The sequence below is a fragment of the Heptranchias perlo genome, chromosome 14 (assembly GCF_035084215.1).
Source record: "Heptranchias perlo isolate sHepPer1 chromosome 14, sHepPer1.hap1, whole genome shotgun sequence".
NCBI lineage: Eukaryota > Metazoa > Chordata > Chondrichthyes > Hexanchiformes > Hexanchidae > Heptranchias > Heptranchias perlo.
In genome coordinates, this window is record NC_090338.1 from 50,077,695 (window position 1) to 50,095,690 (window position 17,996).

General features: G+C 44.7%; 1 protein-coding gene across 2 annotated transcripts in view; it reads left to right on the forward strand.

The window, feature by feature from the left end:
- Positions 1 to 17,996, forward strand: part of afap1l1a (actin filament associated protein 1-like 1a) — a 168,638-nt gene that overhangs the window by 87,420 nt on the left and 63,222 nt on the right. For both annotated transcript variants that reach the window (XM_067996421.1, XM_067996420.1), the window contains exons 4-6: positions 5,728 to 5,822; positions 7,608 to 7,719; positions 17,163 to 17,261. In XM_067996421.1, the coding sequence (XP_067852522.1) occupies positions 5,728 to 5,822; positions 7,608 to 7,719; positions 17,163 to 17,261 (306 nt within the window). The remainder of the gene's footprint in view (positions 1 to 5,727; positions 5,823 to 7,607; positions 7,720 to 17,162; positions 17,262 to 17,996) is intronic.

Below are 17,996 nucleotides of genomic sequence, written 5' to 3' on the forward strand. Positions count from 1 at the left end.
TCAATACAATTTTTTTTGATTATAATGCACAGTACGAAGCGAGTACACTCAGGTTCATGAATGTAGCTGCGGAGCTACTGCTCTAAGGAGTAGGAAAAAGGAAGGTTGCCTTGTTCAGCACTCAAGGGTACCCTCACCATGAGAGAGTAGTCCAGAATGCCTGACAGCAGATGTAGTCTAGGTATTTGTTGTATCAGCTACTTAGAAGACCTGGCACCAAATTTAAAAGAAGTTTTCAAACTGGAAGAAATCAATCAAGATAAAGCTACCACTACCATATGCCAAGCAAATAGGCGAAGTATGCACACTATAAAATGTTTCTTGGCTCCCTGTTCCAGATTGACAGCTTCTCATATAAGTACTCAGGTTACCTTTCAGCCCTTCAAATGGTTACCATGCATGCTTATATTGGAGGAGGGTGCAAATTATTGCAAGGATATTAGAACCATGGAAAAGGTACAGTGGAGATTCACTAGAATGTTACTAGGGTGAGAGGTTATATTTATGAAGAAAGGCTAAAAATTTGGGGCTTTTTTCACTGGAAGAGAAGGTTAAGATGAATCTAACAGAGGTTTTCAAAATCATGAAAAGTTGGAGAGGGAAAATAATAAAAGATTGTTTCCAATCGATGACATAGAAATTAGAAGAACATTTTTCATCAAAGGTTTTTTAGAACATGAAAAGGCAGAGGGTTTTAACATAATTTAAAAGGGAATTGGATAAGTGTTTGAAAAGGAAGAACTAAAAGGATATGGGGAAAGGGCAGGGAAATGGGATTAGGTGAGATAATTCCAGTTGAAATGCTATCACCGTCACAGGCGAGATGGGCTGAATGACATCCTTCTGTGCTGTTATTTCTATGATTTCTCTAAAATTCCATCTGTAATTTATACACTGATATTTTAAAAAGAATTCACACAAAAAATCCTTCCAACAAAACCTAGCTGCATGGAGCTTGTTCATGTACTCACGTCCACAAAGCCTCCAATATGGGCACTAGGGCATCACTTTATGCGCTCCTCACACTTCCAACATCTTAACGCTACTTCCTTGCTTACATTATAATGCAGTCATAACAGAAGGGAGCAAAAATCCACAGGAGGAGCATCCTGCAATTAGGATTTAGGTAGTGAGTTTTTAGTAGGATCATTGGGTGAAGCACTGAGTGCAAGTTAGGAAAACCAAGTGGAGGTAGCATTGGAGGAGCATGAACTTGCTGGCCAGAGGACCAGCTCATGGAGGTTAGTGATTCAGATCTCATGGGGCTGCTTGTTAAAGAAGGTTGCTATCTGAGTGCGTTTATCTTATGGAGTTATTTGAAGCTGTTCAAAACACACTGGAAGGAAACTGCCAAAAATCTAGGTCCGTAAATATGGCTCCCTGGACAATGACAGGCATAACCAGATTGTCTCTAATACAAGCTAACCTTCTTGGCATCACTTCAATCAATCTCTTCTGCCCCAATTACACACAGGGAGAAAGGAGCACGGCACACCTATTTTCTGAATTTAGATTGTAAAACTTCAAATCCCAGCAATTTACTTTTAATAAATGACTTCATGAAAGGCCAGGACATCATTGATCTTTAACATCCATTATATATGTGGGTAGGTTAAGCATGTTGAGCAGTCCAGGTATTAACCCTGAGAAATTCCACCTCGTTGTCCTTACACCAACTCTGGAAATTAAACAGTTACACATTTTGTACAGGAGCACTGCACAGCAGCCTAAGAGTCTGGTTGGGAAGTGTCACACTGCATGAGTCCAGCAGGACGCCAGAGAAATTGAAATTTGTATCATTTCCCAGCTACTGCAGCATGCTTGAATCACTCCAGTAGCAACAATGGGCTCGATTTTGGGATCGTGTTTCCGGCGGGTTCCCAGCGGGGTGGCCCCGAAAATCCCGATATCCGGTCACGTGACCGGATCGCGACGAAATCCCGGCCACTTCCGGGTACCGCGCTGACGTGCGGGGCTGCGCGCGCAAGCCCCGCTGGTGGGAATCCCGCAGGCAATTAAAGCCAGCGGGGTTCCACTTGAGAGTACTTACCTTGCTCGTTGTGGTCAGTTAATGAGCTGAAGCAGCTGTCAAAAGAGGAAATGTGGGATTTTCGGTTCAAGGCAGTGAGTTTCCCACACTGGGGGAAACAGTCCCTCCTCAACCAGGCGTGTTGCAGCCAGCAGCCTGTGGCAGGTGCCAAGGTGCGCTCCACGGGGGAGAGCCCTCACCCACGCAGGAGGCCACCGCGTCACATAGGGCAACCCCTGCCCTCCACCACCCCCCGCCAAGCCAGAGGACAGACCAACACGAAACCGCAGCCCCAGTCCAAGGAACCACCCACCTACCCTGCACAACCCCTCAGACCAACACCTGCCAGATGGGTGGTGTGTGGACACCCTCGGAGGACGAAGAGCATGACCAGCCCCAGCAGCCTCGCAGTCCACGCCGTCCGCCGCAGAGACGTGGATCCCCCCAACACGGTGTTGGTGCACGCCCACCTGCACAGCAGGAGGGAGGGCTACCGCAGAGAGAGACGCATCGCAGAGGGCACTACCCTCGCCACAGGGTCCACAGACCGAGGCGCAGCTCCCCGGACCTCTCCGAGCAGCAGTGCACAGGGAGGCGCAGATTCGCTCGACATGTAGTCATGGAGATCTGCAGCCTCTTTCATGCCGAGCTGCTCCTGGCTGGCCCCAGCACCAACTGCTTACATGTCGCTGTCAAAGTCACCACTGCCCTCCACACCTTCTCCTCCGTATCCTTCCAGGGTGCAGCCGGCTACACCGCCGATGTCTCTCAGTCGTCTGCGCGGACGAGCCCTGCAAATACACCTGCACCTACTCTGCAGTAACACGATGGGTGGCATCAGTGGTGGGTCCTCATAGTGATACCCAGGAGCGGCCATTATTGGACACAACGGACAGGATTCGCGGAGACATGGCAGTGGTGGTGTCAATATAATGTGTGCTGTTTGTTGCTCTGAAATTCAATATAGGTAACACCCATGACAAACCCTCAGACACCCTTGTGCACCCCCTTCATGCTGACGACACGTTTGCCTTACGCTGCCTACTGCACATATGTGATGCATGCCCTGTGGCTGCAGCACAGGTGGTGGCAGGTTGAGTGAGGCTGGCCGTGAGGGAGATGCACGGGAGGGTGAGTATGGGATGGAGCAATGAGATTGTATGAGGATTGGGTTGCCTGTTAGTGGCAGGGTGAGTACTGGCGAGGTGAGTAGGTGGAGGTAAGATGAGGATGGGGTTTGAGTGGGTATGAAGGGTGATGTGACAGAATAGTGTTGGCGGTGCCGAAGGAGATGTGGGGTGGTGGCAGACGGAGTGTAGGGGAAAGACTTCATGTTCTCACTGCGGCTGACCTACTGCGGTCATTGCAGCGCCTCCTGCACTGTATGCAGGTGGGCCATATGTTGGTGGCGCAGGTGACCCCCTCTGCCACCTCGAGCCAGGCCTTCTTGGTGGCAGAGGCAGGCCGCTTCCTCCCGCCCGCCGGGGGGAAGATCTGTGTCCTCCCCCTCCTCCTCACCCCATCTGATGATACCTGGGGTGAGGCATCATTAAACTGGGAGCAGCCTTCCCCCTGGGCTGTTCCATGCTGCAATTTGTTCCATTGGTTGCAGCATCTGTCAGTGGAGGACTGCCCCTTTAACTAGAGAGCCTCCAGCTGACAGATCGTTCTGCGCATGCGCAGCCCGAACAAATCGCAGGCCAGCGCCGTGGACCCCGGAGGAGCAGGTAATTGATTCCTATTAGTGGGTTGCCTGCTACGATCGCGTGGGCAACCCACTAATTTCGCCGTCCACGTTTTCGACGCTCCCGGAGGACCACCCGCTGGGAACCCGCAGGCCTGCTAAATTCGAGCCCAATATCACTGGTCGGGAAAGCTACCACTTAAAATTGACATTTGATATGTTAAAAAGAAGAGAAATGGCAGTGTAAAATTATCCATGCTAGAAGCAAACATTTGTCCTTTTCTCAATCTTTAATCCAGAACCCCATTAATAATATTTTTTAAATTACGGTAGCTCGCAGTTGGTAGAAGTTTATCTGTCAAAATTCTCTTTCTAATGGTTCAAAGAAATTTAAGTTTCTGCAACAGAGATCAATTTCAGGAATACTTCATTTCGTACTCTTGCCTCTGATCTCTGCTCTTTGTCCCTGATTTCCTCACATTCACAGAACCAGACATGAAAAGCAGGGGTGAATGGTATGGGTGCACAAACTGAACTTCAAACAAACTTATGTTACTGCTGATTACTCTGATACCAGTAGCGTTGACTCTGTACACAGGATACACTCAGCTGTATTGGCAACATCTGGCATCAGGGATTCTATGTGGCAATTGAAAGTATTGTTATTCTTTAGTTTTTGTTAATAATGAGATTTTTATTATTTGCATGTCTCACAATGCTGCCCATAATGAGTTGCAAGATATGCCATTCAGAAGAGCGCATACGGCTGCTGAAAGGAGACTTTATTAGCAGTAAAGTATTTGTAAGCGGTATTTTTTAATGGGCTCAAGTTCCTCAGGAACTCATTTAAAAAAACACTACTACTTAATGCACTATCTCTGAGCATATCTTGATTGCCTGAAATTTCCCAGGAGCCAATCTAGATGGCCTCAGAGATAAGTGTTTTATGTTTGCTTCCTGGGAAAGTTGAGGCAATCAGGATTTTTATGTGCGTAGGTGATGGACATGCTTCAATGTGTGTGTGTGTGTGTGTGTGTGTGTGGATAGATCGATACTTCCAGCTATTTTTATGAATAAAATATTTATTTTATAGATGGAACTACAAACTACAAAGAAACATGACAGCATATAAACATCTGTCAGCAGAAATGGCTGAGACTAGCTGAGTTTTTATCCTCCTTGTTTAAATTCAAAATTTGGCAAAGTTCAAAAGTTCTATTTGTGTTTGCTTTTTCATTCAACTTCATTATTTCTGGACACTATAACACTACACGCAAAGCACGCACACAAACTGCCTCGGGTCAGGACCTCGATTGGTTTTCATCACTTCACAAGATCATTATGGATGTGAACGATCATTCAGATGATCTTAGTTCATCTATCCAGAAACAGTCTTCTGGCTCCCCATTACTGTTTCCAATTACAGTATTTCTTAAATGATTCTGAGATTTCCACCTCTACTACTGCATCTGGGAGTCCATTCCATGTATTGACCACTCTTTGCGTGAAGAAGAATTTCCTGATAGTGGTACTAAATTTGCTGTGAGCAATGCTGTAGTTAGGCCTCTTAAAAAAAACAGAAGACTAATCAATTCAAATTCCCCTTTAGTTAACAGACTGTTGAGACAAACTGTATGTGATTCTGAAGTACATCCTATATCTGTGGCACATGGGACCTCATAGAGAGAAGAAAATGTGGGCAAGGAAGTCATAAATTACGACAGAAAATAATGCTGGCCACCAACAATGAATAGACAATGAGTATTATGAAGGGAACACACTATAGGAAGGAGTAGGATATGAAATTTATTTCCATTTTTGAGCCATACCATTGCTTGGAATCATTAGTTACACTTAATTTGTGGCAATGAACCTCTTATCCCACTGCCTCCTGTAACACATGCTCTGTAAAGAAAATGCAAATAACACTGATTAGTAAGCAAAATCACTACATAGACCCTTTTGAGCTATTTTCACCACAGCTGAACTATGAATCTTGTTTATGTAAATGCAGATTGTGAACTATGTGACCTTAAAGACATGCAGGAGGAGTATAAGGATGGAAACCAGATTGAGATGCCATTACCAGAAACTCCCCATTCCAAATCGGTGAGTCTTGAGTGCCTGGGTCCTTCATTTATTCTGTAGAAATAATCAGTGTGAGAAAGGGATATGATGATTTTATTTCTGATAAATCTAATCAATAAATATCTCTAGTCATTGATGGGTTAATTGTAACAAATCTTTTTATTTATTCAAATAATTTTTGTTTAGTTTATAACTGGGATTTGTTATGGTGGTTATTATTGTTTAACCCATTTTCTATTGATTGGGGTTATTTTCTTTTAGGCAATATAACTAATAGAAAATTGAGTTATCACTAGATAGTTATATATTGAAGAACCTACAATATGTTTTGCCCCCACCGTTGGGTAGTCCTCCCACAGTTGAGTTCTGCATACGTACCAACATACAAAGCACAGTCCCAAAATAGCTTACAACACAAAAAGCCATGATGTGGAGATGCCGGTGATGGACTGGGGTTGACAATTGTAAACAATTTTACAACACCAAGTTATAGTCCAGCAATTTTATTTTAAATTCACAAGCTTTCGGAGGCTTCCTCCTTCCTCAGGTGAATGTTGTGGAAATGTGAACATTCACCTGAGGAAGGAGGAAGCCTCCGAAAGCTTGTGAATTTAAAATAAAATTGCTGGACTATAACTTGGTGTTGTAAAATTGTTTACAAAACACAAAAAGCAACATAGAACTTAAAAATAGCCCTAAATAAAGGCCTATAAGCAAGGTCACAACTTTATGCCAACTGAATAAGTTAAATTCCTTTTTTATTACATTGAATTTTAGTTGAGCTATAGATTCAACTGTTACTCATTACACCAACCATGTGATTTAATTGCTGGCTGGTGTTGACTAGATTTGACCAAGACTTGAAATACTTTCAGATGAGACCTTAAACCAAGGTCCCATCTGCCCTCTCAGGTGGATTTAAAAGATCCCATGATTCGAAGAAAAGCAGGGGAGTTCTCCCCGGTGTCCTGGCCAATATTTATCCCTCAACCATCATCGCTAAAACAGATTATTGATCATTATCTCATCATTGTTTGTGGGACCTTGCTGTTGGCAAATTAGTTGTCGCATCTCCATACATTACAACAGTGACTACACTTCAAAAGTACTTCATTGGCTGTGAAATGCTTTGGGATGTCCTGAGGTCATGAAAGGCACTTTATAAATGCAAGTTCATTCATTCATACTAAATACTGATAAATACTAGAAAACACTTTATAAGGATAAAAGAACTGTTCAAGTGACTGTTCTCCTGTGGCTGTGTTTTTTGAACTCGATCATTTTTCAACAGTACTTTGATTTGTCTTTTTCTTTTATTGCACCAATCCAATCTAAATTTTGTACTCCAGGCACTAATACAGTAATCGGGCATTTGAGTTGTCATTTCCAAACCAAGGCCCATAGTGCAGGACATCACCAAGGTTTAATAGACTATAAGAGTAGCCAAGGTAAATCAGGAAGTGATGATTAACTGACACCAAGCTTGTGTTTTAAAACCCTAAAGGTTGTATGAGAATGGAAAGTCCGAGGGAGTGAAGGGAAAGGAAGAGGGAGCAAAAGAAACTAACAGAAAGAAAGAAAAATGAATAAAAAGGGATAAAATGGAACATAATACAAAAGGATTGAGAAAGAAAAAGTAAATCAGAGAAAAATAAACTGATTCTGAGAAAGATCTTGTGAAAAAGAACGGAAAAATGGCCACTCCTTTTATTGCACTCGCAAATTAACACTTTGAGTACCAATTTAAAACAATGCGCTGCGAGTACTGAAATTCTAATATGTTACACAATTTTCTCTCTTATTCAGGGAATATCTGATACACCACCCCCTCTCCCCACAACACCCCCGCCTGAAGATTATTATGAAGAAGCTGTACCATTGAGCCCAGGAAAAGTTCCAGAGTACATCACCTCTCGCAGTAAGTATTTTGGCCATGAGGAGAAAACATCTGAATCTTTCATTATTATTTTGAAAGTGACAGAGCTGCCATTTGTTTTTTTACCAAGTAATTTAAATGGTGATCCATCTGTATAAACCTTCTGCATCAGATAGGCTGGGTTTAACTGGTAAGATGAATATGGGATTATTATCCTGTTCCAATGGTTTCCTTTTAGATTGCAGGCTAGGAGAATGTGCTTATTAGTGCAATTAAATCGATGTGTGTGCAGGCCTGAGATAAGCACATTCCAAGCAATAATCTATGATTCTGTGAATTGTTACCCATCCCAGTCTTGTAATATTGCCTTAGGAGAATGATTCAAACAAATGTACATAACCAAAGGCAGGAGTGGTGAAAGGTTGTTGTTTTATGAAGGTTAATTTTCCTTATTATTTATGTTGAAATCTTTCTGTTTATATACTTTGCCACAAATGAAGCCCAAAATTGTACTGACCCAGCAGCTGACTAATGCAGTTGTTCAACCAGGAGTACCTGGTCAGGAGTGAAAAGCAGACAGCCAGCTGAAACATTCAGTGGCTCCAGAAGGCTTGCCAAACAATCCCAGATCAGTAATATACAAGTACATGAACAGCCAGACTCCTCTTCAGTCCAGACTTGCATCTCTCCATCTTCAAATATTTGTGCTGTTAATAAAGTATTGTAATGTAAGCAGTATCATAAGTAAACCACAGAATACTCCTTTCTCAGTAATTGTTCATTTCCCAGCTCCAGTAACCTAAAATCCATGTTGGATTAAAACTTTGCTGCAAGAAGAAGTTTGCTTTCACATTGATGTCCCCAGTCATCAAAATAAGCTTGGTAAACAGATGGTAATTTTTGTAATTATCACAGTAGATCTGGATTCCATGCAGCAAATTGGATTTCTGTTAATCAGGTTGTAGGACTAAGCAACAGATTTAAAGTGATCATGCAAGATAATAGATTTAGAAAGGCTGCCTGAAATATTCTCTGAGGCTTTACCGTTTATCTCTGTAGCCAAGTTAGGATCTATCCCATAAATGAATAACGAAAACATTCGCACTTTTTCTCTCCCAATGATTACTTTCAAGGATCGTAATTACTCTAAAGTGAACTTTGCTTGAATTTCTTATCGATATAAAAGTGATTGTGTCCATCATTCAAGACTACCTGAAATGCTAACTCATTGCTCACTGACTATAATATGACAGCACTTTTGCATCAGAAATAAAGCAATTGCCTGGAATTTCTGTGGGAATTCTTCAGCAGGAGATCGGCAGAACTCTATGGAAATTCAGGGCCAATAAATTAATTCTTGATCAAATGTTGCTGTTAGAAAATTAATTCCAGTCCTGTCCAGGGTAGAAGTGTGAATAAAAATGTACTGGCTGGTAAAGTGATCAGGACTGCTTTGGTTTGTCCTTATCACCGCATGCAAAATTGGGATCTGGCTTTTGATGCCAGTTCATTAAAGTTAACATAGTCTGCCTGCACAGACTAACCATTCAGGTCCCAGTTCAAAATGGCTTATCAGTCAGAGGCCATTGAACACACTGGAAAACTGAGCAGCATCAATATGGCCCACTGAAAAGTTCATTCCATAAAGTTTTAATTACCTAGGGCCCGAATTTAGCAGGCCTGCGGGTTCCCAGCGGGTGGTCCTCCGGGAGCGTGGTCAACACGCTCGGCGAAATTAGTGGGTTGCCCACGCGATCGTAGCAGGCAACCCACTAATAGGAATCAATTACCTGCTCCTCCGGGGTCCACGGCGCTGGCCTGCGCGTCGGTCGGGCTGCGCATGCGCAGTACGATCTGTCAGCTGGAGGCTCTCTAGTTAAAGGGGCAGTCCTCCACTGACAGATGCTGCAACCAATGGGACAAATTGCAGCATGGAACAGCCCAGGGGGAAGGCTGCTCCCAGTTTAATGATGCCTCACCCCAGGTATCATCAGATGGGGTGAGGAGGAGGGGGAGGACACAGATCTTCCCCCCGGCGGGCGGGAGGAAGCGGCCTGCCTCTGCCACCAAGAAGGCCTGGCTCGAGGTGGCAGAGGGGGTCACCTGCGCCACCAACATATCGCCCACCTGCATACAGTGCAGGAGGCGCTGCAATGACCACAGTAGGTCAGCCGCAGTGAGAACACGAAGTCTTTCCCCTACACTCCGTCTGCCACAACACTGCCCCCACCCCACATCTCCTTCGGCACCGCCAACACTATTCTGTCACATCACCCTTCATACCCACTCACACCCCATCCTCATCTTACCTCCACCTACTCACCTCGCCAGTACTCACCCTGCCACTAACACGCAACCCACTCCTCATACAATCTCATTGCTCCATCCCATACTCACCCTCTCGTGCATCTCCCTCACGGCCAGCCTCACTCAACCTGCCACCACCTGTGCTGCAGCCACAGGGCATGCATCACATATGTGCAGTAGGCAGCGTAAGGCAAACGTCTCGTCAGCATGAAGGGGGTGCACAAGGGTGTCTGAGGGTTTGTCATGGGTGTTACCCATATTGAATTTCAGAGCAACAAACAGCACACATTATATTGACACCACCACTGCCATGTCTCCGCGAATCCTGTCCGTTGTGTCCAATAATGGCCGCTCCTGGGTATCAATATGAGGACCCACCACTGATGCCACCCATCGTGTTACTGCAGAGTAGGTGCAGGTGTATTTGCAGGGCTCGTCCGCGCAGACGACTGAGAGACATCGGCGGTGTAGCCGGCTGCACCCTGGAAGGATGCGGAGGAGAAGGTGTGGAGGGCAGTGGTGACTTTGCCAGCGACAGGTAAGCAGTTGGTGCTGGGGCCAGCCAGGAGCAGCTCGGCATGAAAGAGGCTGCAGATCTCCACGACTACATGTCGAGCGAATCTGCGCCTCCCTGTGCACTGCTGCTCGGAGAGGTCCGGGGAGCTGCGCATCGGTCTGTGGACCCTGTGGCGAGGGTAGTGCCCTCTGCGACGCGTCTCTCTCTGTGGTAGCCCTCCCTCCTGCTGTGCAGGTGGGCGTGCAACAACACCGTGTTGGGGGGATCCACGTCTCTGCGGCGGACGGCGTGGACTGCGAGGCTGCTGGTGCTGGTCATGCTCTTCGTCCTCCGAGGGTCTCCACACACCACCCAACTGGCAGGTGTTGGTCTGAGGGGTTGTGCAGGGTAGGTGTGTGGTTCCTCGGACTGGGGCTGCGGTTTCGTGTCGGTCTGTCCTCTGGCTTGGCGGGGGGTGGTGGAGGGCAGGGGTTGCCCTATGTGACGCGGTGGCCTCCTGCGTGGGTGAGGGCTCTCCCCCGTGGAGCGCACCTTGGCACCTGCCACAGGCTGCTGGCTGCAACACGCCTGGTTGGAGGGAGACTGTTTCCCCCAGTGTGGGAAACTCACTGCCTTGAACCGAAAATCCCACACTTCCTCTTTTGACAGCTGCTTCAGCTCATTAACTGACCACAACGAGCAAGTGAAGTGCTCTCAAGTGGAACCCCGCTGGCTTTAATTGCCTGCGGGATTCCCACCAGCGGGGCTTGCGCGCGCAGCCCCGCACGTCAGCGCGGTACCCGGAAGTGGCCGGGATTTTGTCGCGATCCGGTCACGTGACCGGAGATCGGGATTTTCGGGGCCACCCCGCTGGGAACCCGCCGGAAACACGATCCTAAAATCGAGCCCCTAGTAGTTTGCTGTAAAGGTTCAATCCCTAATGGTGTAATGATAGAGTATATGACTTATGGTGCTGATTGGCTGATTAATCCATTGAATAGTTTTTAATCTGATGCCTAAGAATTTTAATGTTACAACCTATTATTAGGGGAAGGCCATAGCCCCCTGGATACCTCTCACCCGCTTCCTTTTTCTCTATGTTATTGAGGAAGAGTATCTGTAATACTGCTTCAAAGTGCCTTACAAAACAAATATCTGCATTGTGATATTCCTGAGGAACTTTTAGCTATCTAAAGATATCTTTCCCATGCATTTTGAGTCCTGCTATATTGTTCTTTCTGGACAATGATGGACAGAACTGTAATATCAGCTAACTCAGGCTGGAACTCAGAGATATTCACTGACTTCAGATGATTTATGTTTCCTTCATCTTAAATTCCATTCCATCCAGCCTTGCTAGCTTAACATCTAAGAAAATAGCTAGATAAGTTAAAAAAAAGAATAAATGAGTGAGTGAGTCATGGTTTCATTTTTTTTCTTGTTTGTAGTGACAGCTTTTTAAGTTTGGAATGCTGCATGCTATTTTGTAAGGGAATGGGATTGTTTAAAATCACAAAGGAAACATAGCATTGTGGCCTTTGATGAATGTGTTGAAGTCAGAGAACAAAGCATTACATTTTTCATTTATATTGCTCTTGTGGGGGAAGGAATAAGAAACGCAGTCTCGTATATATTTTGATTTGAGAATGCCACAACTGTCCTCAAGTGATTTCTCTCAGTGTGTTGGCGTGATAACTTCTCCCCATCTGCAAATTTTCCTGTCCTTCTAATATCGGTTTTGTCTGTTTTAAAAATATTGCATATGTTTTATCAAAAGAAAATACTGCAGATGCTGGAAATCTGAAATAAAAACAGAAAATGCTGGAAAAGCTCAGCAAGTGAGGCAGCATCTGTGGAGAATGAAGCAGAGTTAATGGGCTCGATTTTAGGAGGGAGGCCGGGTTGGCAGCGGGGGGTCAACTGGGCACGTGGGTAACGCGCCCAGTGAATTCGGGGTGCTCCGCACGCGATCGCAGCCTAATTGAAGGCACTTACCTTGGCTTCCGGGTTTCGCGCTGGAAAGCTGCGCAGCGGGCGGACTGCGCAGCCGCATCATAGGCTGTCAGCTGGAGGAGCCTTATTTAAAGGGGCAGTCCTCCACCGACTGATGCTGCAGAAAGGAGCCAAAATTACAGCATGGAGCAGCCCAGGGGGAAGGCTGCTCCCAGGTTTAATGATGCCTCACTCCAGGTCCTACTGGATGGGGTGAGGAGGAGGGGGAGGACAGAGATCTTCTCCCCGGCGGACGGGAGGAAGTGGCCTGCCTCTACCACCACGGAGGCCTGGCTCGAGGTGGCAGAGGAGGTCACCAGCACCACCAACATACTGCATACAATGCAGGATGCACTTCAATGACCTAAGTAGATCAGCCGAAGTGAGTACACTTAATCATTCCCCTACACTCCGTCTGCCACATCACCGCCCCCACCCCACATCTCCTTCTGCACTGCCAACACTACTCTATCACATCACTCCTCACACCCAAAGCTCATCCTCATCTTACCTGCACTTACTCACCTCGCCAGTACTCATCCCACCACTACCACTCAACCCAATCCTCATACAATCTCATGGCTCCATCTCATACTCACCCTCTGATGCATCTCTTTCACGGTCAGCCTCACTCAACCTGCCACTACCTGTGCTGCAGCCACAGGGCATGCATCACATATGTGCAGTAGGAAGCGTAAGGCAAACGTGTCGTGGGCATGAAGTGGATGCACAAGGGTGTTTGAGGGTTTGTCATGGTTTTTACTTATATTTGATTTCTGATCAACTCACATTACATATTATATTGTCACCACTACTGCCACGTCTTTGCGAATCTTGTCTGGTTTGTGCAATAATGCCCTTTCCTGAGGATCACTATGAAGACCCACAACTGATGCCACCGATTGTGTCACTGCAGAGTGGGTGTAGGTGTATTTGCAGGGCTCTTTTGTGCAGACGACTGAGAGACATCAGCGATGTCCCCGGTAGCATCCTGGAAGATGCGGAGGAAAAGTTGTTGAGGGCCGTGGTGACTTTGACAGTGACCGGGAAGAAGATGGTGCTCAGGCCAGCCAAGAGCAGCTCGGCATGAAGGAGGCTGCAGATGTCCACGACTACATGTCGAGTGACTTTGAGCCTCCGTATGCACTGCTGCTCAGAGAGGTCCAGGAAGCTGAGCCTCGGTCTGTAGACCCTGTGGCGAGGGTAGTGCCTTCTGCAACGCATCTCTCTCTGCCATTGCCCTCCTTCCTGCTGTGCAGGTGGATGTGTCACAGCACTGTGTTGTGGAACTCCACGTGTCAGAGGTGGATGGCGTGGCCAGCGAGGCTGGTGGTGCTGTTCGTCCTCTGAGGAGGTCATGACTGCAGCTACGGCAGCCCCCATCCGGAAGATGTACGTTTGAGGGGGTCCGCAAGGTAGGTAAATGTGTCTGGACACCGAGGTTGAGGTTCCAAGTTGGTGAATTTTATTGTTAGGAGGAGGGTGGTGGAGGCCAAACTTTGTCCAAAGTGACAGATGGTCTCGTGCAATGAGTGAGGGTCTCCCCCCGCACCTGTCAAGTGGACCTTTGCAGCTGCCACAGGCTGGTGGCTGCAACATGTCCATTTGAACTGGGAGTGTTTCCCCCAGTAAGGGAAATAGACTCAGTTGAGTTGAAAATCCCACCCCTCCTAAAATATCCTCCCAATCAGGTCTGCAAATGACCTGAACTATCTAATTAATTGCCTTAAGTGGGATCCCTCCGGCTTTAATTGCCGGCAGGAGTCCCGCATGCGGGCACATCTAAGCGCGTGACTGGGGAACCCGGAAGTGGGCGTGATGGAGCCGGGCTCCGGACCCGCCCCGGGAATCCCCGATTTTTGGAGGCCCCCCGCCACAAGCCCGCCAGCTCGGATGTCCGAAAATCGAGCCCAGTGTTTCAGGTTTTATCATCAATAGCCAACCCAAAATCTTTGCATTATTGTACAAACGATATGTTCATAACTATCAGCTTAAAGGGATGATGTGTGGCAATCACATGAGATGTAACTAAAATGAGATTTTAACAGCAGGTTACCATGACAACATTATTCATGCTGTTTTTAGACTTTGTCCTGCATTGTGTTTCCATTAGCATAATGTGCCAAGCAGGAAATGGGGACTTACAAGTTCTAGATTTAGTTATAGAATGGGATGAGAAGTGGCTCTGAAATACAAAAGCCTTGATGAGCTATGTTGGAAAAAAACCCTTACAGAAAATCTTGTGAGGTGTGAACTGTGCCTTGGCAGATCCCTGCTATCCTCTGTTTATGATGTGGAGATGCCGGTGATGGACTGGGGTTGACAATTGTAAACAATTTTACACCAAGTTATAGTCCAACAATTTTATTTGAAATTCACAAGCTTTCGGAGGCTTCCTCCTTCCTCAGGTGAACATTCACCTGAGAAAGGAGGAAGCCTCCGAAAGCTTGTGAATTTCAAATAAAATTGTTGGACTATAACTTGGTGTTGTAAAATTGTTTACAATCCTCTGTTTAAACCAAGAAGTTGTGTTTTGTTTCATTAATTGCTAGCCAGGATTCTACAGTAAAGTCAGGTGTGAACCCTCCTATATTCACTATTCACTGAAGTCCTTAATTTACATTGTCTTATGCCTATCATTTGTAAACCAAGCACACCTTATTAAATCAGGCAACTATCACATAGCCAGACCAAAATGAGCATTAGGAGTAAGATTATACAAATTAGAATTGTTAAATAACAGCAAAATATATATTTTTTAAAGTTATAAGATCTGACAAGTTCTTCAATGGTTAAATTAGATATAAATATTACCAGAACTTAAGTGTAAAAAAAAAGCTGTGACTGAGCCATAATGACTAGTTGCAAAGTTGATTCCTAGCTGAGTTAGCTGATCTCAGACGTGGTAACACAATTGGCCTCGGCCTCCTGGGCAAGGGCGACAAAAGATTCCCAGTGATTTACTAATGGAAAGCATGTGCATGTCGATGTCAGCTAAGGAGAACAATGGGCTCAACCATGAAGCCCCCACGGTAGAATAGCCTACCAAAACTAAACTCACCAAGGCAGAATGATTACTTGGGCGAGGTACTGGAATGCAACCAGCACCTATGGAAGTGTACCCCAGCAAGAAGAAGGGGATGGGAGAAAATTGGCAAAAAAGAAAATCCTGAGATACCCCCTTTGAAAAAAATGTTATGAGGAACCCAGTAAACTACAGATGCGTTTAATGAATTCTCCATATCAGCGTTCATAAATAAAGATACTGAACAAATTTCAAACCTAGTCAAATTGGTACAGGAATATATAATGGGGCAGAAATAGCTCGGAGCGGTGAACCAATACTGCTCGCCGCTCCATAGATTTATACTAACCCACTAACTTACTCGGGCACGTCCTCGAATAGGAAGTGGAGAAGAGCCCAGAGTCAGTTCAATCGAAGCTAGGACCCTGGGAGAAGGAGAGGGGCGATCGCTCCCCTCGACCAATCAGATCACAGCATTTTTTACTTAACACCAGGAAGTGAAAGGTACAACATTAAAATATTTGTAAAAAAAGTTCTAGACAGCGATAAAAGAGAGGGTAAGGAATAATTGAATTAAATAAAAGAGACAGAAGAGAAAAGTTTTTTTTAAAATAATTTTTTAGTTTTTAAAAATTTATTTTAATGACCAAAACTATTAAAATAAGGAGCTATGAGACGCCACATTTTTAAAAAGTTAATTTTTAGATGTTTGGCAGTCATTAAGACTGTTAAAACTTCATTTAGATCTGGTATTTTTAAGCGTGCCTGTTTTGTTCAGTAATTAGTTACTTTCCAGCTGGGCAGAAGAGCAATTTGGTTCTTTTTCAATGATTTCTCTGATTGCAGCGTGCGATATCCCTTTAATTCGAAGCTGTCATATCACCGGCAAACCAGTAGGAGCAAGTTCCAGGTTTCCGTGTTTCACTGAGCATGTGCGAACGCTGGAACTTGCTCCTCCATTTCGCCACGAACAACGGAGAGCGCTGACCGTTACACCATTACTTCACGAGCGATTTCTGCCCCATTATCAGTAAAAAAATGTTATGAATAAAATCAAATCTTTAAATATCTATAAGACATTTGAGATAATAATCCTCAAGGAAATGAATGAGAATAATAAGGCTCTTTTAATATTTTAAGAACTGTATAAATAAATGGATGTATTTGAGAACTGAAAGATAGTCAATAGGATCATACAAGGAGTGAGACATGAACATGGAATAATATACTAGTCAAGCATTGTTGGAGAGCAAAATGGTCAAAAATATTTTACAATCAATGTTTAAAGATCACAAGGTCCTCAAAAGGCCATCAGCATGGTTATAAAATCAACAGGTAATGTCCCAGTAACCCAGTGGAATTGTATGAGGGGGAATCATGGATTTTCACATTGCTGTTTGTGAAACCCTGCTGTGCGCAAATAGGCTGGCGCATTTCCTACATTACAACAGTGACTACACTTCAAAAGGTACCTCATTGGCTGTAAAGTGCTTTGGGATGTCCTGAGGTCGCAAAAGGTGCTATATAAATGCAAGTTTTTCTTTTCTTTCTTTGTTCTTCTAAACTAGTGTCACCTTAGTTAGTCAGCATGACCTGTACTGTTTTAAGTTAAGAAAATGAAAGATTTTTTTCTAACTTAGTTAGTATATTTTCCTTTTCTTTCAGACAGTTCCAGTCCACCAAACTCTATCGAGGATGGCTACTATGAAGATGCTGACAATAACTACCCAATTACCAGGATCATTGGAGAACATAAGCATTCATGTAGTTACAAAATATTTTCTTCTTTTATTGTTCAGTTACATAAAAAGACTTAAGTATAAATAATTATGAGTGTATGGCATAACATGGTTTATTGTGACTTGTATCTTATGTTTTAGAAGGAACTCATGACATCAGGTTTTTCAATTCATTGAGTGGCATTCATGAGACACTGATCTCAGCCAACAGCTCAAGCCTCAACTTGACTTTCACACCATTTTGCTGCCAAGTCCGGGATACATCAGTTTGCTGAGCAATAGAGGAGGCATTTATTAATAGAGAGGAAGAGTTCAGCCCAGAATATATCAGTGATGTGTCTTGGCTGCACATCGTGAATATTCAAACCAAATATTCCCAGACATTAAGGATGCTTGTAATGAAGAGCTTATATTGGGATTCCACTGTAAACAAAGAATTACAAAATTAGTGTGCATAGCTGCTATCTTAAGTCAGCTACCAGGAAAGTTTCCCCAATGTAACTTCAATTAAAATACTTCAACCTTGGCCAGAAATATGCTAGTTCTAGTGCTGACAAATGCAAGTCTTCCAATTCAGAGCTACAAGCATGGATTGTTCAAAATAAAAACAGAAATAGCTGGAAATACTCAGTAAGTCAGGCTGTGGAATAGCAGCAGTTGACGTTTCAGGCCTTTTGTCCTTCCTTAAGCCTGGGAGATATTACAGATGAGCTGCATTTAAAAAGGAACACAACAAGGAAAGGAGTGGGGGTGGGGGGGG